Genomic DNA, 22,545 nt, shown 5'->3' with positions numbered 1-22,545 from the left:
TCTTGGTCCAATCTTCATGGCTTTAATACTTGGCTTAAACAACATGTTTTTTGAAGTACTAAACCCATCTTAGATCTACCCAATTACAATTAAAGTGCATTTTGTCAAAGGATTAACCAATTACATAAAATATGTCCTTAAATATTTGTTTAGACTTTTCTCACAACCCTAGACATATATGAGGATTATTTTAAAAGCTGTCATAGATGAATAGAGTGACTAAGAGGTTAATTTTCTCCGTGAGAAGCTATTGTGTTTGTACGCCATAGGATTTTGTAATAAAGTGCTTCCTAATCTTCATTGTTAATGAAGTGAAGAACTTTGTAGCCAACAACAACCATTCAAGTTACTAAAGTTAGTCACGTATTGGGATTCGTGCAAAAGGGTTAGTCACAAATTGGAGATTTGTGCAGCAAAGGAAAGAGGGCCACTACAAGATCAATTCCAATTGGGTATTAGAGCAAAGGTTCAACTGTAGGTTGGTATTTTAGGATAAGCCAGGGTAGTGGTAAGATTCCTTATACTTGTAACCGTTTGATTGTTGATTAGTGGATTATTGGGAATGGTGACCTTAAAATCACCCAATGGAGTTTTCGCATTGCGAGAGGTTTTTCCCATTTGTCAACAAATCACTATGTCAATTTAATTTCCACTGTATTTAGTTTAATTGGTGATTTGTTAGTGCCTCCACGATTATTTTTGTGTCACTCAAGTACAATTAGGGAAAAAAAAAAGCATTTAGGTAGCCCAATTTATTTTCTATGGACCAAAATGTAACTAGCCCTAAAAGTTGAGGACCAAAAACACTTTTGGTCTAACTTGAATGTCAATAAAGTCACCAGTCTCACATATTGAGATAAAAACATCCCCCAATATCAAGGGCCACGCTTTCAAAACAGGTTGCCAATATTCAACCAAACAACCACAACAGATATCTAAAACATTGAAAGCAGTCATCAATTCTTAAACTTGTCACCATGAAATTCTACCCTGTTCTTCATGTCAACAATAAACAGGCAAATGTTTTCCTTGGCAATTAGGAGCTTAAGACTTATATCCGTTTGGCATGAGCTTATAAGCTCAGCCTTTTGCTTTTATCTTTTATGTACAACTTTTAAAAACTCATTTTTTTCTCACTTTTTCTAAGTATACATATACTTTAGCACACTTTCAACAAAAAACGTTTTCAGCAAAAAGCTAGATAAGTTGTCGCCAAACGGACACACATATCTAATCCTACACCTCAACTTGAGCTTATCTAGTATTTCAAGTTTCAACCCAAATGCTAAAGATACTAATTTTATCAAACCCCACCAAATTTCTTTCGAATTTAAACACCACTTAGCATAAAAAAACAGAATATAAACACTGAATTGCATATATCATTGACACGCAACGACATATAATAAGAATAAGAAGAAGAAGTTACCCCTAGGACCAAGAGTAAGGCCAACAGCATTAGCAAACTTATCAGTTCCGGCCTATAATGCAGACCTTGAGTGCTGGTCGAATGCGATTTCCTTTGCAGAAGCCCTCACAACAAACCGGCTACTCGATTGCCTGAAATTGAGCCTGTTGCTTTGTTTTTGCTGATTCCCACTCCTGCTCAAGCTCTGCCAAAGAAGATTAATATTATGAACCATTGACAATAACCCATCAAAAAAATCAATAAACAAAAAAGACCCAGATGATAATCCATCAAAACAGACTTCGTTTTTCACCATTTCCAAACAAAAGCAATCAAATTATGTTTCTCAGTACAAATAGCTAAGCTTTGGCCTTTTACTTTCCAACTCTAAGAGACTCTCCAATAGAAGAGCTAAACATAAAATACTCTTTATTTTAGAGAGTGAAACCACAAAACACTAATCCAATAGTCTCTCTTAACCTCAAAAAAATAATTTTCTCTTCTACAATACCTTTCCAGCCCTAATGGATTATTATAGATTAGCAATTTAATTTCTTCTATTAAAAACTTCCAACAGCTAATTATTATATCTGATAGGCCATAAATGTATTGACCTCTTGTGATAAATTAACCAATTAATTAGCCAAGTTAAGTAATTAATCTAATTAACATGCAATACGTGTGGTAGCACAAACAAATCACCAACTAAGTTAATATGCAATGGAAAATAAAGATGACACGGTGATTTGTTTACAAATGGGGAAAACCATCGAGGCAAAACCCCATCGGGTGAATTTAAGGTCACCACTCCCGAGAATCCACTATTGTCAAAATAAGCGGTTACAAGTAAAGGAATCCCAATACCTTATACCAACCTACAATTGAACCCTTACCTCAATACACAATTGGACTTGTTCCGTAGTGATAATCTCTCACTTTCAATGCATGGCTCCTAGTACGTGACTAACTAATCGATGCATGGATCCAAGTACGTAACTAACCACCAACTAGAGAAGAATGTTGGCTGCAAAGTTCTTCAGTTCTTCAACACGATGAAGATCACGAAGCTCCTTGGTTAAAAAACCTTACGACATACAAACACAGCAGCTTCTTCAATAGAAAGATGAACTAGGGCAAATTCTGTTTCTGGTCACAATTTGCATGAACAAAAACTTTGCCTCACACTTCACCTTTGATGGCCCTTAAAATAATCATTATATATGTTTAAGGTTGTGAGAAAAGAAAGCCTAAACACATACACATAAATATGTGTAAAATCATATCTGAAAAACTAATTTTCATAAATCTCGATAGATAGGTTATCTGTCGAGAAGCTATCGAGCATAGGGCTGAAAGTCCCTTTTAAGCCTCGATATATGCTATCTGTTGAAATTTAAAATCTAGCACTTTTTCATTTGTTTCTTGGACAGATTTGCATGGTTTTAACACTTGGACTTGAACTCTTATTTCTTGAAGTATTAAACACATCCTAGATCTACCCAATTACAAGTAAAGTGCGTTTTGTCAAATGATTAGCCAATTCTAGATGAAATATGTTCCTAGCATAATTCACATATCAGAGAGAAATCATAAATCACTCAACTCATACTCACCTGTTGAATACAATAAAATCTGTCCTAACATAAATTCTTAAAAAACTTTGCAAGAAGAGAGTTCATGACAAAAAAGACTTTGACAACCTATATTTCTGAAACACGTCTAAACAAAACTCATTACGGTATATATATATTTATATTTATATTTATATCAGTAAGAATACAAGGTTTGCTATCACAAAGTAAGAACAATGTATCTAAAAGTAAAGAAAAGAAAAAGATACAAAAAGTTCTCACTACATCCCTCAAAAGAAAAAGACACTCCCCCTAACAAAAATCTCCTATACTAACTCTCCCCCTAAGTACATGACTATCCTCATACCCCAAAACTACTCCCCGTTTTTGTCACGAATGACAAAGGGTAAATCACTGAGAAGCAGTCATTTCCTCGTCACCGGAAGAGCTAGCACCATCATCCTCATCGGCATCATCACTACTAGAGCCATCATTACTCTCATCCTCTAAAACCTATGGAGATGGAGAGGAAGAAGTAGTGAAACCACCCATGATAGCCTGTCGTCGTGCGATACGACCAACATGGGTGTTCACCTGACACAACTTATCACTGAGAGTGTCAAGGTGAGCATCCATGCACACAAGCTGTGCCACGATAGCCTCGAAAGTCACTTCACCCGTAGAAGAAGAAAGAGCAGAGGTGGATGGAGCGGAAGAAGCTAAAGGAGTCACCGTCTCAGTCTGTAGCCGCTTCAGTCAAAGCTGGGCCTCACTCTGTCAAACGGTCATTGCATTTATGGCACACTTGACAGAAAAGTGTGTAGACTTATGATAGGAGATAGACACATGGCGAAGAATCCGCGTGATAGTTGAAAGAAAAATGAGCTTATCACGGGTCGTCGTATCCTTATAGACATCGATAAGGGAGAGTATGAAGTGAGAGGGAAAGTCTATGGTATGCTACTCAATGAGTGATAGCAAAAATCGAGCACAAGGCTCAGTAATGGAGTTATAGTGAGACAAGGGATGTAAAACAAATGTCATTACCATATTAAGGAAGCTCGGACCTTTTGTAAAGCCCGAGCAAGGGGTGTTTTGACAGTCACCCCAAAATGAAGGTGTCTCATAGAAGAGAGAAATGGGTTCGTCTTTGGACACAGTCCTAAGACGATCACAGCTGGGGTAGTTAGGATGCGCTACCTTCGGTATGTGTAGCACATTGGATATAAGATCCGGAGTGACTACAATGCGCGTACCTCGAATGCGAGTGATAGCTGAGGTACAAAGTAATCAAATTCGTGCATATTGGAGTAAAACTCCTGTATGATCACTGAGAGACAAGTGATCGGGATGCCACAAAGTGATTCCCAACCCTTACTGTAGATAACAGTGGGAAGGTTAGTATCGGAAAAGTTCGATAGGATGACTTGGCCTTTTGAATGAATGCCTCGTCGAGTAAAGTTCTCCAAGAAGTCCGTACGGGCCTTCTCATCACGGAATCGAACGTGAAAGGGTTAGAATTAAAAGTAGATGCCCCGAAATGAAGAGGGTCCTAGGACGGATTAGACTTACGTTTAGGTGCCATAGAGCAACTAACTGAGAGAGAGAGAGAGAGAGAGAGAGAGAGAGAGAGAGAAACAGAAAAGTACCAATACAGATCAAGATCAATAAGATAGAGAGAAAAAAAAGATACTTATGCATGAAAAATGCATGAGCATGTGACGTGCAACAATAAAAATATCATGGGCACAGCCCAATCCAATCCTCCCAGCACATATCATTTCAACATTGTAAACACACATCTAAAATGCATGAATCATTGTTAAAATGCAAATATGATGCAATGCATGAACATTTAAGATCATTTAAACAAAACCCAACCCAAAAATTTCACAAAAACTTCATCAATTTTGAAAAACCCCAAAAATTTTCAAAAACCTCAAAAGTTAGGTCAGAATGCATGAAATGTATTATAAAAAGATAGAAAAGAGATCATACCAGAAACAAATGCAAGGATTTGACTGAAGAATGAGTGGGGAAGATGAAGAGTTTGAGAGAGAAATGTTAGAGAGAGAGAGAGTGAGAAGTGATTTTCCGTCGAGAGAGATTGGAGAGAAATGAGAGAAAATCACGTTGAAGCTTATATATAGAAAACATAAAGCTCGATGGATCGAGAGATGTCGAGATTTATTTTTCAACAGATGGAGCTATCAAGGGGCTATCGAGAGGTGTCCACAGCAAAGTGACCTCGATGGATCGAGAAGCTATCGAGCATACAGAAACTTCCTCGATAGATCGAGAAGCTGTCAAGAACCTATTGAGACAAAATCTCAAAAACTTCGATGGATCGAAAATGCTATAACAGCTGTCGAGAAAGGAAGATCAAGAGGCTCAATAGATAGCCTAACTATCGAGAGGTATCGAGAAGCTGTCGAGATTGCTCAAAAACTGTTTTTCAAAAAAGATAAAAACACAGATATGAATGCCATCAAACATGCTAATCAACCAAAGATCCAATCAACATTTTAAGCTCTCAAAATCACCTTTCAATAAGAAAAAATCAAGCATATAGATCCAAAACACACACACACTAAACAAGTTTAACCAATTTTATATTTCAAAAACAAGTCAAGATAGTTTAGTGAGCATACATTAACACATGTATTCTTTGTGATGGTCAAATCACATTGTACCTGCACATGTATCAAGAGTGGCAAAGAATATTGGGTGTTATGTGTGAAAAACATCGCAAGATTGTATAAGTGTCTACATGTTATGACGATTTGAGATATGAGAAAATCACTTTAACTCACACACAATCATAACTGCTTGATGGGGACTATCACCTTCGAGGCACATCCTATAGCTCTCACATCTCTTAGAAAACACACTTGCAATCATATATAAAGCATTTTAATTCTTTTTGCTTTCATTTTTTTTTTTTTGCATATTTTCTTTTGTTAAGCATATCATGCATGAGTATATAAGAGAGAAAAAAAAAACTCAATTATGTTTAACTTTTGACATTGCACTTTTGCTGTGCCGAAGCATATAGATGTCATTTCATGATTGGTAGGCAACAATGGTGAAATGGTTATTTATGCCTTTCTCTTAAGATTTTCTAGTCCTTCCCATCAAACAGAGTGATACGAGTGTTAAGTATAAGAAATTACTTAATCTTACTCATCACAAACACGAGCCACAAAGCTCACTTGCTTAGTTATGTATAGAGATACTCATCTATGGCACAAAAGATACAAAGTTTAGAAAACTTTGTTTCAATCGCTATCCAAGGTACACAAGTACCAATGTACACAAACACACACTGTTTTTGTATTTTTTTGATTTTTCAATTTTTTTTTAAATTTTATGAAAAACAAAATAAGACAAAACTAAAAACAAACAAACAAAAATAAGCTAAACAAAGCATCGCATAAAACTAGACTAAGTCAAAACAACAAAGCAAAACACATAAGTAATGCAATCAAAAAAATAGAGGGAGAGAGAGAAAAGTGACAAAATCACTTCGAGCCTTCTTCCTTCCACACCTTTGAAGAGCCTTTCTATTTAGCGAACCCTTGATTTGATGGTGACGGGGAAGAATTGAAACCGTTCAAGTTCAAAAGGAACATAAAGGCTTTGAGTAGATCTCCAAGATGAGCAAAAGATGATGGAAACTAATTCTGGTTTCCCGATGAGATCATATTGTTGCTCTGTTGAGTGGCTAACCACTTATAGCAATTAGGTCGAGTATGTCCGGTTCTCCACAATGATGGCAGTGATGCTGCTTCTTCTGTTTAGACGTTTACGTATTGCCCTTCTTAGCCCTAGAGTTTTTAGTCTCTTCCTTACCAGTCTTAGGGGGTGCTCATAGGATAGATTTACCCTTGTCTATGTTTTCATTAGCTAAGATTCAACGTTTGACATCAGTGTTCTCAAATTCAACATTATTAGTAAGAGAAACAAAAATAGTAGTGCTAGAGGAAACAATATTAGGAGAAGAGGAATCATACCCTAAATCGATTCGATCAGAAGCAGAATTCTGAAAGCTGAGCATCTCATCAAGCTTTGCACTTGAAGTCCTCTCCAGCTGAGCTCTGACTTGAAATAGCTCCGCTTCAAGCTTCTTGATTTTCTTAGCCAAGAAATTATTCTCAAATCTCAGTGTTCTAATGGTCTAATTGGCTTCATCAAACTTCGTGGAAATTTCTTCACGTTCAAGCTCCATATCACTGAGCTTCTTGGTGGCCAACCTATACAACTTCTCATGTTTTTCTGAGACTTTGTATAATTTTGCATAGGTTGTGTGGATGTCATCTTGCTCATTCATCTTTTCAAACTTAGACTCCACCTAGTCCTCATCTTCATCCACATCTTCAACAATCCCCTTAATAGGATTTACAGTGGCAGTGAAGGTATTCAGAATTCGATCATCCTCATTTTTTGAATCATCCTCAGGTTTGGTGTCGCTTAATATAGCAACAAGTGCCTTGCTTTTCCCAATGGTCTTGAGATACGTAAGGCACTCTTGTTTCATGTGTTTAAAACCTTGACACCCGAAACACTTAGGCCCTGAGGAAATGGTGTACTGACCACCATCCCTAGCATCCTTCTTCACTTTATCTTTGCTCTTGAACTAAGATGAACTGGACTGCTTGGGGTCTTTGTCAAATCTTTTAGTATTGGCATTCTTCATAAACTTTTTGAACTGCCTTGTAATGAAAGATTTCATTTTAGAATTTTCATCATCAGAAGACTCATCAGTGTCACTGTTTTTGGCCTTTAGTGCCATGCTCTTTCCCTTACTCGATTTCTCGATCCTTCTCAAACCCAACTCATAGGTCTGCAGATTTTCAACTAGCCCTGTCAAATGAATTTTATGAATATAATTTGATTCCTCAATTGCTGTAATCTTGGCATGAAATCTCTCCAGTAGAGATTTGAGCACATTTCTAACAATCTTGGGTTCGGAAATAGTTTCTCCAAGATTAACGGCTGAGTTCACTATGTCTTTGAGCTTGACATAGAACTCATCGAACGACTCATCCTCCTCCATCTTGATCTTTTTAAAGCTTGTAGTAAGTCTCTGAAGTTTCGAATCCTTGACAGCCTTGGTTCCTTTATAGGCTGTCTGGAGAATGGTTCATACTTCCTTGGCAGTTTCGGAAAAAGGATATCTTCTTAAAATCTTCATTTGTGATCATACTGAGTAAAGCATTCAATGCTCTGCTGTTGAAGTTAGCCGTCTTGATCTTAGCATCATCCCAATCGGCCAGCGTTTCCTTTGGCTTGGTCCAGCCTATCTCCACAACTTTCCACACTTTTTCATCTAATGACTACAAGAAAGCTCTCATGCGTACTTTCCAGTATGCATTTTTTAGTGCCATCAAATAAATGAGGTATAATCAACAATTGTCCTCCATCCATAATAACATGGGTCAATGGACCACACAACAAAGATTAATCCCAATCAAAGTGTGTCTGCTCTAATACCACTTGATAGGCCAAGAATGTATTGACCCCTTGTGATAAATTAACCAAGTTAATTAATTAATCCAATTAACATGCAATACGCGTGGTAGTACAAACAAATCACCAACTAAGTTAATATGCAACGAAAAATAAAGATGACATGGTGATTTGTTTATGAATGGGGAAAATCACCGAGGCAAAACCCTATCGGGTGAATTTAAGGTCACCACTCCTGAGAATTCACTATTATCACAACAAGCGGTTACAAGTAAAGGAATCTCAGTACCTTATACCAAACTATAGCTGAACCTTTACCTCAATACACAATTAGACTTGTTTTGTAGTGATAATCTCTCATTTTCAATGCACGGCTGCTAGTACGTGACTAACTAATCGATGCACGAATCCAAGTACGTGATTAAGCACCAACTTGAGAAGGATGTTGGCTGCAAAGTTCATTAGTTCATTAACACGATGAAGATCACGAAGCTCCTTGGTTAAAAAACCCTATGGCGTACAAACGCAGCAGCTTCTTCAAGAGAAAGATGAACTAGGGCAAATTTTGTCTCCGTCATAATTTGCATGAACAAAAACTTTGCCTCACACTTACGCCACCTTTGATGACCTTTAAAATAATCCTTATATATGTTTAGGGTTGTAAGAAAAAAAAGCCTAAACACATACACATGGGTATGCATGAAATCAGATCTAAAAAATTGATTTTCATAAATTTCGATAGATAGGTTATCTGTCGAGAAGCTGTCGAGCATTAAGCTGAAAGTCCCTTTTAAGCCTCAATAGATGTTATATTTTGAGATTTAAAATCCAACACTTCTTCACTTGTTTCTTGGACAGATTCACATGGTTTTAACATTTGGACTTGAACTATTGTTCCTTGAAGTATTAAACATATCATAGATCTACCAAATTACAAGTAAAGTGCGTTTTGTCAAAAGATTCGCCAATTCTAGATGACAAGTGTAAACACAAATTGTTTCAATTGTAGAAAATCAGACAATTAAAAATAAATATGGTTTGCAAATGTAAATTTGTATTGATGAATAATGAGTACAATCTTTATTTCAATTATTTTACAAAAGATTACCCTTTGATTTTATCTTCTTTGAACTTGACTTGAACAAGAGATCTTCTTGACTTTGGTTGGAAGATGGATTGAACAGTCTTTACAACAAATCTCTAGCTTTGAGCTTATTAGAGATTTATTGTTCTTCAAGTCTTCGAATGTGAAGGCTCTTAGGTTGAAGTTCTTCTGGGCTTTTGAGGCTTGATCCGTTGAGCTTCAAAGATTTGGGTTTGTTGAGGTTTATGGAGGCTTTTTAGCTTAATTCCAATAGAACTTCAAAGAACTCGAACAAGAGATCTTCTTGACTTTGGTGGGAAAATGGATTGAATGGTCTTCACAATGAATCTCTAGCCTTGAGCTTGTTAGAGATTTGTTGTCCTTCAAGTTCTTCAAGCCCTTTGAATGTTCTTCAAGTTCTTCAAAGATGCTTCAAGTTCTTCAAAGATTTTTGTGACAAAATATCTTCTAGAGCTTGGGCCTCTTGAAAACTTCATCCCCTAAAATGAGAGGGGCTGTCCTCTATTTATAATGGTTTTAGAGGATAAAATTCACTTTGAATTGATATGCTTAAAAAGATGTAGTAGACTCATGATTGGCCCAAATTCTTCTTAGAGATAATTATCTCTATTTATCTATTTTGATAAAGATAATAATCAACAAAGATAAAGAATTATCTCTATTTAATTTATTTTAATAAAGATAATTATCTATCAATTTTGAATAGAAAATTTATCTTTATCTAGTGGGCCAAATGACACGTGGCAAATTTTTATATGCCAATGTGATGTCAATTTGGATGACATATATCATTATCTAATTTAATGACATTAATTTAGAATTTGCTACTAAATTTTGATGTGGCATTTTCCGATTGGCTTAAAATTTTGTCTCTTACAATATGTTCCTAACATGTTTCACATATGTCTTAACAATATCATAAAACCAATTTAATTAGAACAATAAATCTAAAATCATAACAACATTAGAGCAGGAACTGAAAAGAAAAAAAAAACACACAGAAGTTGATATGACCCAATCCCAATTACATGCACTCGGCAGTGAAAAGGACAATCGATGTTGAAGAGGTGATGGTGGATGGTGAAAGTTGATCTAAGTTGGCTAATTAGCAACTCTTCTCTCTCTCGGGATTTGGTGAGTGAGGCAGGCCTTCCTTGATAAGTATGGTAATTATTTTTAAGAAATTAATTATAAGTTAGTGAATAATAAGAAAAAAAAAGGAATGGTTTAAATGTGTGGTGGACTTTTTTAAGGGAAGGTATGGTAAGTTTTTTTTTTTTTTTTTTTTTTTTTTTAAGGAAATTAATTATAAGTTAATGAATAATAAGAATAAAAATCCATTAAACTAAGATTAGATGGGTTTCTCATCAAATAAATTGAAAGCGTAATTGATAAGTTAAAATATAGCAATTAAGAATTTGTAAAATATAGTTGTTTGGAATGAATAGAGGAGGAATAAAAGAAAAAATAAAGATAAAGAAAAAAATTGAAGAAATAATATTTAAATGAAATAGATAAATAATTGAGAGTCTATTAGAAAGTGTATATGAAAAGTAAGTAAAAGGTAAATGTAGTTGTTCACCCTCTAAACAATATAAAAATTTAAAGAAGCTGCTGGAGATACTCTAAGAGAATGACCTCCATGTGTGTGGTGAAAACACTAAACGCTACCGAAGGTAAACATTATTTTATCTACTTCCCATGGCCATGTGTGTGACGTGAAAGCTCTTCAATTCTTTTTTTTTTTTTTTTTATTAAGATCATTTTTTGTTTTGTTTTGTTTAATTGTATGTATTCTATAATATAACATATAAATTGCTTAGTATATCATATAAGTATATAACCATATGTCTATGTACACAAATAATTTCAAAAAAAAAAAAAGAATTGACATGTCCCTAAATGGCAAACTATTAACGGTTAGTTATAAAATAATATTAGTGGTTGGTTTAGATAAAAATTAGTAAGAGTTTACCAACTCAATGTTATGAGATTATTTGTAAAAATTATTATTTTTTGTAGCATTGCTCATCACATAAATATAAAACATAATATTTGATTGGTTATTTAATTTATTTTTAGGCATTCACCTATTGTTTTTGTAATTTTAAACATCTTTTGAGCCTGTTTGAGATCTGTTTATTTCGCTGAAATTAAAAATTTTTTTGTTGAAAGTACTGTAGATAAAAGTAAATGTTAGTTGAAATAATACAGTGACACCAATGAATAGTATTAAAAAGTGTAGTGAAACACATAAATAGTAGCAAAAATAAAATAAACAGTAAAATAAGTGATAAAAAATAAGCTAATCAAACAGACACTTTGTCTGTTAATAATTTTTTAATCTTAATCATGATACTTAATAATATATAATTTAATTTTAAAAATATAAATTTATGGACAATTTAAATAATATTAATTTATATAAACTTATAAAGTACTTAAAGGTCGACACAACATCCTGGCTGCCACTGCCTATGTAAAATACTAATGAGAGCCCTAGCCTTTTTTGCGAACCCCGAGTGTCATATAAAATAACCCTGGAGTAGGTACACCACATGCCTGTTGAACCTACTCTTGTTTTTTCAAAAACAAGTCCACCCTAGCCTTGTGCTTGAGGAAGCATTATTATGTTTTTGCGTGGGCTAGCCCTCACGTGAAGGAAAGGACTTATGTTACGGAAACACAGGACATTTTCCCCTTGTGCTCCGTGTATTGCAGAGTCTTTGAGCTTTTCACTGGTCAAAGTCTTTCATGAGTCATGAGTGTATTGATCTAGTTCAGATTCTGCTGCAATACACAATTCAAGCCGTAGTTGTGCAGTACTAATATATATTTGTTTACCTCGGTCACCCAGCGTCCCCTGTGCTAGTAGAACGAAATTTCCTGTTATGTTTACCAATTCAGATTATAATAATGGTGACAGCTTTATTAAAACAAAAAATAAACAAATAAAAATGAAACGAATTCTGGCATCATTTACTCTTCAATGTTTGAATAATGAAGTACTACTTGCATTTCATAGGAGATGCTTTACTTTACCCTTCAATATTTTCATGCAATGTTCCAATAATGAATGACTTGGAAGCTGGAATGCCTTTGTGGCCCCTGCATTTCACTTTCTCTATGCCAGTCCTGAGAGTTAGTTGTATAGGTTCACTTGGATGAGAAGCATGAGGGAACCCATGCAGGCATTTATTGTGCTCTACTCTATATTCACCATTTTTGTAATCTCCACTGCATTAGACACCCTTCTTGCAACTCAGTCAATTAGCAATAGTGAGACCATAGTTTCATCCGGTGAGAATTTTGAGCTGGGATTCTTTAACCCAGGAAATTCCAGTAGTCGGTATATTGGAATATGGTACAAGAAGTTGTCTACGAGGACAGTGGTATGGGTTGCCAATAGAGATATGCCACTTCAGCATACATCTGGAGCTTTGAAACTCTCTGACCAGGGAATTCTTGCACTTTCGGATGATGCTAACAACACCATTTGGTCTTCCAATTCATCCAGATCGGCAACCAATCCCATTGCACAGCTTCTGGATACAGGAAACCTTGTTGTGAGAGATGGAAATGACAATGACTCCCAAAGTTTCCTCTGGCAGAGTTTTGATCATCCAAGCGATACGGCTCTGCCCGGTATGAAGTTCGGAAAAAACTGGGTAACAGGCTTGAATCTGTTGCTAACTGCATCGAAGAGCAGTGACGACCCTTCAAGTGCTGATTGTACTATTTATCTCGATATTAATGGATTGCCACAATTTTTGATGAGGAAGGGTCCAGCAGTGATATACCGGACGGGACATTGGAATGGTCTCTATTTCAGTGGATTGCCTAATTTAAAACCGAATCCATTTTATAAAAATGGTTTTGTTTCTAATCCGGTGGAGACATACTATTTTTATCAGCTTGTTAACCACTCAGTGGTTACAACATTGGTTTTAACTCCTGATGGCAAACTCCAACGCTTCATTTGGATTGATCGAGCCCAAAGTTGGAGTGTCTATGCAACAATACCGGTTGATGGCTGTGAAACATATGCAATGTGTGGTGCATTCGGTAGTTGCAACATTAGCAATTCCCCAGTTTGTGGGTGCTTAAGAGGATTTGTGCCAAAATCTCCACAAGATTGGAATGCAGCTGATTGGTCAAATGGGTGTGTACGAAAGATGCCTTTGTATTGTCGAAATGGAGAAGGCTTTCTAAAATACTCTGGCATCAAATTGCCGGACACACGGCAGTCCTGGTATAACAGGACCATGGACCTTGGGGAATGCAATAATATGTGCTTGAAAAACTGCAGTTGTACAGCTTATGCAACTTTCGATATCAGAGGAGGAGGAAGTGGGTGCATACTTTGGTTTGGAGAACTGATTGATATCAGAGAGTTCAATGAAAATGGGCAAGACATTTACATAAGGATGGCTGCCTCCGAATTACGTAAGATTCATTTATCTTAGTCTTAAAAAATTGTCTGATTCAAAATTTAAATTAGAACCATTATGGAACGATAGGGAGTGATTTGGAATATGTATAAATAAAATATGTGAGAAAATGATAGCAATAAATTATTTATTATACTGATAATGCTAATATTTTACATTGAATCTATGTATGCAGCGGTTTATGTTAGACCGAAATTGAAGAAACGAGTGAGGATAATAGTTATCTCTGCATTATCTTTTGGAATCGCTCTCCTCTGCCTGTGCTTGATGACATGTGTGAAGCAGTTGAATCGAGAAGGTAACTCATTTTTTTTTATACGAGAATGAGATTTTACTCTAACTTAGTGTATATGTGGGTAAAGCCATTTTTTAGAGATTTAAACCTCGACTTTTAACAAGTGAAAAATTATAGTAAAATGAAGCATGACTGATCTTACAACAACCATCACAGATCAATTCTGGTCCATATTTCTAGTTCAAATTTCTTTTCCTATGGCACGTTGTCAATGATTATAGGATGCTTCTGTTTCTCTTACCATGTCTTTTGCCAATTAGGCACTCTATTTCTTTTCCATGTACAGCATGGTTGCACCAATCAATCGGAGGATTGGCTGAAACTCTCATGTAGATGTGACTCTTTACTGAAAAACTCTATAGACACCCAAATGCTCGTACAAATCCACGATGTACTTAAGCGTTGCCTTTTGATTGGTAGACATAAATTTAATTTTTCAGCAAGTACACTTGGATCCTTGGAACCTTGGTAGTCTCAAATGTAAGTGCGGTAATACAATCATAAGGTAAAAACAAAGCTTATTGTAAAATTTGGTATAAGTTGAGGTGTGGGATAGATTAATATATTGGCCCCTTAAAAAATCGTAGCCTTTTAAAGAGCATTAAAAAGGAAATAAGTTTCTAACATAATTGTAAAAGGGTTGGGCTTACTTTCAATAATTTTTTGATTAGAGGTCTTCTTTTATTTTAAATACACAATAGCAAATAGTAATGAGTTTTGAGTCTAAATCTTCTGTTTCACTTTCTCTATACCACTTTATATACCACGAATAAAATTCTGCCATGTGTCCACCAATTTAATTAACTCCATGTTTTATGCTTTTTCTTATTTCACTTACCTAAAATAATAAAAATAAAATTCCTCACACATCTTAGCACCACCACGGAACTCTGGCATCACCAACATGGCCATTCCGCTGCCAGCACAAACATCATGAACACCCTCAATCACCAGTAACTCATGGCTATTAAAGAAATTGGAAATTTTAAAAAAGCTTATATATATATATATATATATATATTGATTCCTGAGCTCTGCTCAAACCCATTTGCCCACCCGAACCCACCCACTCTAATTGAACCAAAAATCACCCAATTATTAGTTGGGTTAAATGGGCATCAGCCCAATTAGACCCAATGATTATTGGGTTTTAACTAAAAACCCATTGGGACCCATTTGACCCAAAAACAATATACCAAAAATCAACACAGCCTCCCATAAAAAAAAAAAAAAAAACCCCTCAGACGTTTTAGTTTCAGTGTTTTCATTTTCCTTCATTTTCTTGGCCTCCAAACACTTCTCTCTTCCCTCTCGCTCTCTCTCTAGCTCTCACAGAGAACAATGAGGCACAACAAACACATTTCTCTATAGCAATCCGATCTACATTTAGCAAATCCAAAGCACGAAAATTCAAACCTGCAAGTTTTACCGATGCGTGGATTGGTGTCGCCCAAGGCTTCGATTTGGATCTTAAGCCTTTCTTCATAGCAAGCGATTGAGTGATCGAAAACGTGTCGCTGAGTTGCATTTGACTGGAAAACGCCGTGAGCGCGTGATTGGCGCCTCTAGGAGGATCCGAAACCTGAATGGCCCGCTCCAGAACCGGAATCGCCTCCTCGAACCGCCCTAAACTCGAGTAGATCACCGCCAAAATGTGAAGGCTCATCGCCAAGTCCAGACTTGGCTCGCCGTCATCTCCACCGAAGCATCGCCAAGTGAAACAAATACTGGGTTTGAATTTTTATTTTATTTTAAATTTGGGTAATTTAAGAATGGAGTAATTGATAAGGATGCTTTCATTTTTCTCTTTTGTTGGTTTAGAAAAATTTCTATTTGTTTCAAGGATAGTTGCTTTCAAAATTCCAGGAAAGTTTTGAGTTTGAAATGACATTTTTTTTGTATTTGTTGCACTGTTTGGCTGCCAAGAAAGTGAGAGAAAATAGAAAAAAAATATTTTATTTGGATTTTAATATAATTGCTGATGTGGATGTGCTTATGTAGAATTTTTTAATCCCAAGAATGGAGACCAGAGAGAGTGGAAAAGGGAATCTAAAAAATTGTTGGGGTTTTCACTTTAATGGCATTTTAGTAATTTTGATAATTGGGTAATTGGGTGGGTTGGGGTTTACCCAAAATAATTGGGTTGGATTAGATTTGGGTTAGAAATAATTAGTTAAATGGGTTCTAATGGGTAAATGAGTTTTATATACCCTAACCCAATTAGACCCATCCCAAACCCATCCATTTGCCACCCCTAGCTCTGACCAAACAACATGCAGCAAATTTGCTCTCACCCTCTGTTTCTCTCATTCACTCCTCTTAGATTTATTTTGGTTGGATTTTTGCTAGCTATAGTTGTTACTATTTTGCTTGGTGGTTGATCTTAAAGAGATAGAATGATAGTAATGTCTTGTGGTTGTGGTGGCGTTGGAGGTTGGTGATGGTGCTTCAGATCCAACGTGACTGACCTTGGTGGTACTGCTACAGATCCAGAGAGAACGGCATCATGACTGACCTTGATGGAGTGATGGTGGTTGATGGGATTAAGAGGGGCAGTTGGGATTGGCTTGGGTTTTCGGCGGTGTGTAAATCAGGCAAAAGCGGTGGCTAACCGTTGATGACGTCAGTGAAGGTGGTTGGTGGCAGCGGTGGTGGCTGGTGGCTAATAGGGTGGTTTAGATTTTTATTCATTTTATGAAATTAAATAAGAAAAAAGCTAAAAAGTATATTTGAATTAAATGGGTATACATATGTCAAGTTTTTATTTGTGAAATATAAAGTGAAGTAGGAAAAATGAGAAAGGAGATTACAGTTAAAAAAGTACTAGAGATAAGCTAAACTGGATCTTATAAAAAAATAACATTTTTTTTTTAAGAAACAAACACACATAAGGGAGGAAATAGAATTCTAACATAAAGAAACATCATAAACTCTTCTTAAGAGTCATGGTAACTTTTAAGAGAGAGAGGTGGGACAAATTCTACTATACGTAACACTCTATTAAACAATGTGAGACAATTTTCTTTTAATATAGAAACAAAAATACACATACAAGGGATAGAGAAGAGGTTCTAATACAAATATAGGTCATGCTAACGAGTGCCCTTAGGGCATTGGTTAACAGTCTATTTTAGGAAAGTTTTAACATCATTTTTATGGGAAATAAAAAAAGCTGTCAAAATATTAATTGTTTTTTTTTCCCCCTTTTACTATAAAAACTATCTTTAAATGAATTATTAATGAATGTCCTAAGAACATTCGTTAGCATTTCCCCTACAAATATATACTACAAATATAATATACAATTTTATAAATGCTCCACTCAAATTCATTACTTTTATGAAAATCATGCATGAAAATTCTTATGTGGTTATGGAATCTATTCAATCTAAATGAAAAACCCAAAAAAAAAAAAAAAAAAAAAATTGGAATAATAACTATAACTTTACACCATAATCTTTACAAATTAGCGTATCATTAATCACGAAAAATTAATTCTATATTTATTTATTATATTTTTAAAATCCACCAATCATAGTAATTATTGACATAAGTTTGTAAAAATTATTTATTAATTTTGCATTTTCCCTTTAGAGTACCACTTCGGTAAACGTTGGTTGGCAGAATCCAGCTAATAAAGACTAAAGATTTCCACGGTAGTTTAAGACTTCAATATATATTCCTCTAAATATGCATGGATAGTTCAAATGTGCTCAATACTTTGCAGGAAAGATCTTGCACACCCCAAAACAATCCTTCACCTATAGACGAGAGAATGGAGATTTAGAGCTACCATCATTTGATTTTGCTACAATAAATTATGCCACAGATAACTTTTCAATTAATAATGTGCTTGGACGAGGAGGCTTTGGACCAGTTTACAAGGTATTTAGCTAGAAACCCTTCTTCTTCTTCTCCTTTTTATTTATTTTTATTTTATTTTATTGAAATTAAGTTTTAGTCGGGAAGGGTGTAGGAAAATATTCAAAGGGAGGACCCCACTCCGGCTTTTCAAATTGGATAAAAATTTAATTATGGGTAAATTATAGTAGTCAATGGACCCTTCATTTTTTAGCTAAAATTTGTCCTTCATTTAAACTATTAATATCTTCTTCTTCTTTTTTTCTTTTTGGAATTAATTATTTTCCCATATATGACTCATCAAATTTTTATCAGTATTTTAAACATCAATTTCCAAACTTATGAACATAATTTCTTTAGTAAAATCTCTTTTTCATTTTTGGAACTAAACTCTGTGTTTTTTTTTTGGTGATAAAATTTCAATCTATAGCGTCTGCTTTTGATGATCGCCCTCTTTATAATTAAACCAAGACACCAATCAATTTTTATTGTAAGTGGAGATTAAACTCCAAATTTCTTATTTAACTATCAGAGACTTTACTAATTGAGCTAATTAACTGGAATCTACCAAGAAATAGAGTTTTGATTTAGCGTTGTTAGTATTGTACTTCTGTTATATTGCCATATATATATATATATATATTAGAAAATTTCAACTTATGGCGTCCGCTCCTAATGATAGCATTTTATCATTAGATCAAGATACCAATCGGTTTTAGGTGTAGGTGGGGATTGAACCCTAGTCTCTTATTCAACTATTAGAGACTTTACCAGTTAAACCAACTAGAATCCACATATTGCCATGTATATGGTAATGCATATAAAAGTGAAATTTATTATTTTAAATTTTCTTTTAAAGTATTAACTACGCGTTACTTAGTGAAAGAATATGTCTTGAATTATATAAAAATGACTTGATGAAATTATTTTCTTATGTACAAAAACCTAATTTGTGTGTAAATTAAATCATGTTAAAGACATGCTCTAAGTATTATATATATAACGTGTGTGTTATTTTGTGTATTTAAATAATTTATATATTTGGCTTGACTCTCCTTTAAAAAAAAAAAAAAAAAAAAAAAAACTCCGCCACGGCCTCTACTTCATGAAGCGTAATCCCCAATTAATTATGTTATATGTGATATTACATCCAATTTTTGCACTGACCTGAGTTTTCAATAGCACTTTACTCTTTGAAGAAAGTATCAAGCGCTGAACTTATTCACATGTAATTTATAATAAACTGAACTGTGCATGTACATATATATTGGTAATTAATCAAAAGGAGTGATATTTTTTTTTTTTTTTTTTTGGGAGAAATACGAAATCAATGTTTGCATAGACTATATTTTATTATGTAGTTCATAAAGTCATCAAGGCTGAAGGGATAAGTCTTTTCTGCAGATAGATCTTTTATAGCCATTTATAAACACGAATGCATACTTACTAACACTATATACAAGTAACTGAACATATTTGTGACTGATTCAAGCAAATGAAATTCAGGGTATATTAGAAGAGGGACAAGAAATAGCTGTTAAGAGGCTATCAGCATATTCCACACAAGGAATTGATGAGTTCATGAATGAAGTGTTTTGCATTGCCAAACTTCAGCATCGAAATCTTGTCAAGCTTTTAGGGTGTTGCATTCATGATGAAGAGAGGATCCTGATATATGAATATATGCCCAACAAGAGCTTGGACACCTTTATTTTTGGTTTGGCTCTCTCATTAACTTAGCATATAGAAGATTTTCTCTGCATTGTGCTTTAGACTTCGCCAACTTCTTGTTGAATTGATGTTTTGACTGATCACTCTTTCGTAGATAATTTGGATAGTAAATTTACCAACTAGCATTTTCTTTACTGTTTCATTTAAACCAATATTTCTACGAAAACAGCCCAAATATTTTCTATCATTGTCACCTTTGCTGCCACTTGAACTCACTTGTATCAGAAGTCCACAGTTCCATCCTTATTGATTGAACTTATATGACTATTTATATAATTGACAACCCCAGGATGAATAACTTGGGCGTAAACATGCAGATCCAGAACGAAGCATATTAGTAGATTGGCCTAAGCGCTTCCTCATTATCAACGGAATTGCTCGGGGACTACAATATCTTCATTATGATTCTAGGCTTAGAATTATCCATAGAGATCTAAAAGCTGGCAATGTTTTACTGGATAAAGAAATGAATCCAAAAATTTCAGACTTTGGCATGGCTAAAATATTTGGAGGAGATGAAACTGAAGCACAGACAAGCAGAGTGGCTGGCACATAGTAAGAATACATATTGTAATTCCAATTTGCAATCACGATCCACAAATATGTTGATATAATCAATCATTTTCTGCAGCGGTTATATGCCTCCGGAGTATGTAATTGATGGGCTGTTTTCAATAAAATCTGATGTGTTCAGCTTTGGTGTTTTGGTATTGGAGATATTGAGTGGGAAGAGGAACAGGAGATTCTATCATCCAGACCACATGCTTAACCTTCTTGGGCATGTAAGTGATGTCAAGAAATACAACTATGGTTTCTTCATTTCTCATTCTTCGGCTGAGTGAGTTTGGTCCTATTGTGCCGTCTTTTAGGCTTCAATATATGTTCTCTTGTCCCTAAACTTTTACAAATGATCTAAATCCTTTCAGGCGTGGAGATTATATAAGGAGGACAGACCATTGGAACTGATTGATGGATCATTTAGGGAATCGTTCAATCCAACTGAAATGTTACGATCAATTCATGTGGGCCTGTTATGTGTGCAGAAAAGTCCAGAACATAGGCCTACCATGTGTACTGTGGTTTTGATGTTAAGCAGTGACACTGTTCTGCCTCAGCCTAAAGAGCCTGGTTTTCTGAATGAAAGGTATGTACCAAGAGTGGATTTTTCACAAAGGAAGCAAGAAGGATGTTCAACTTCAAACAATGGACTAACAATTACATTGCAAGAGGGTCGTTAAAGTATATGCCTAAAAATTGTAAAATTTATATGTATTGATTCTCATACTCTTTAGTTTACATCGTTCATACACATCACCTATTTTCATGTTTTAAATGTTGACATCAATAAAAGCGTAAAAAATGCATGTGAAATTTTAAAAATTGTGTATGTAGTGTTCAAATATAAAATAATGTTGTCTGGTGTTTAATTATGTTTATACGTATGCTCTATTGATTAGTGGTATATGAATTTTCCACTCTCATTGCTTGTAGGGAAGTTCAACGAAAAACAAAATCGATAATTATGGTATACTAGCCTCATCGCATGCGCTATGTGCATGCACAAATGCTTTTTAATTTTATTTTATTAAATGTCATAATTTTTATTAATCCCAATTCAAGGTTTATGTATTTATCCAATGAGATTTACATAGTTGCTAATAACCGAAATAATTAGAAGTGTGTCAAGACCTAGCACAACAAAATGAACTCTTAAATAGTTTCTAAAATCACTATTCATGTGTGGGTCGGCCTGTTCATTCTTTTGTGCTAGGTTTCATTGCACTCTTGGTTATTTTGGATATTATCAAGTACATAAATTTCATTGGACAAATACGTGAACTTTAAATTGTAATGAATGTAGAATATGACTTTAAAAACAAAAAGTCTTTGACCACGCACGTAGCGCATACAATAAAACCTAATATTATATTATATTATATATTATAGGATAAATTAGAATTTTGGTCCCTATCCTTTAGGTTCAATGTCAATTTAGTCCCTAGTGTTTCACATGTATCAATTTAGTCTCTAACCTTTTGGTATTGTGCCAAATGATTTCTGCTGCTAAGTTATTGATGGAAAATACTAACGTGACTAACAATCAAAATAAAATTATATTTTTATGCTACATATACTGCCATATCATCATAAAATATTTATATAAAAGAGTTAGGGACTAAAAACCCAGAATTTTCTTTTCCTTTTGAATTCTGAGGAACCAAATTGGGGTTAGAACTTAAAACTCAACTTCCTTCATTTTCCCATATTTTCCTAGCAACCAAACATGTAAAAAAAAGAAAAAAGAAAAGAAAAAAACCAAACTTTGAAGCTAATGATATCCCTATCCCCAAATTAAAACAACAAAAACTCAGCAAGTTTGGATGGTGGGGTGGGGCCTCATTGATGTTGTTTTTCCATTTTGTGGGAAAGTCTTGTTGTTGAGAAAATTGGAACTAGGATTGTGAGGGAGTTCGGGCAGGTGATTTGTTAAAGAATTGAAAACGTGGTTTTGGCTTTCGTTTTTGCTGCATAGGAGAATTGAAAATGAAATTTTTGGTGTTGTGGTTTTGGGTGGCTATACATAGTTTGTATTTTGTATATGAATTATTAGCTAGGAGGAAACCATAGTTCTCCTTGGCAAGTGAACCCACACA

At 34.8% G+C, this 22,545-nt stretch overlaps 1 protein-coding gene across 1 annotated transcript; it reads left to right on the top strand.

The window, feature by feature from the left end:
* Window positions 1-12,717: 12,717 nt before the first annotated feature.
* LOC142637857 (G-type lectin S-receptor-like serine/threonine-protein kinase At4g27290) lies at window positions 12,718-21,129 on the top strand. The gene is made up of 7 exons (XM_075811810.1): window positions 12,718-13,999; window positions 14,180-14,302; window positions 18,027-18,184; window positions 19,667-19,877; window positions 20,209-20,446; window positions 20,523-20,673; window positions 20,818-21,129. Exons 1-7 carry the CDS (start codon window positions 12,718-12,720, stop codon window positions 21,127-21,129), a joined length of 2,475 nt encoding a protein of 824 aa, XP_075667925.1.
* The last annotated feature ends 1,416 nt before the right edge of the window (window positions 21,130-22,545 follow it).

This window comes from Castanea sativa, chromosome 6 (assembly GCF_040712315.1).
Source record: "Castanea sativa cultivar Marrone di Chiusa Pesio chromosome 6, ASM4071231v1".
Classification (NCBI taxonomy): domain Eukaryota; kingdom Viridiplantae; phylum Streptophyta; class Magnoliopsida; order Fagales; family Fagaceae; genus Castanea; species Castanea sativa.
Note: the sequence above shows the minus strand (reverse complement) of the source record. Positions and strands in the feature narration are given on the sequence as shown.

Bases quoted from the DNA above. Each gene is read 5' to 3' on its own strand.
- LOC142637857 (XM_075811810.1), top strand. From the start codon at position 12,718: ATGAGAAGCATGAGGGAACCCATGCAGGCATTTATTGTGCTCTACTCT. The intron at 14,303-18,026 runs GTAACTCATTTT...AATACTTTGCAG, and splicing joins GAAGCAGTTGAATCGAGAAG to GAAAGATCTTGCACACCCCA. The intron at 19,878-20,208 runs GTTTGGCTCTCT...GTAAACATGCAG, and splicing joins CTTGGACACCTTTATTTTTG to ATCCAGAACGAAGCATATTA.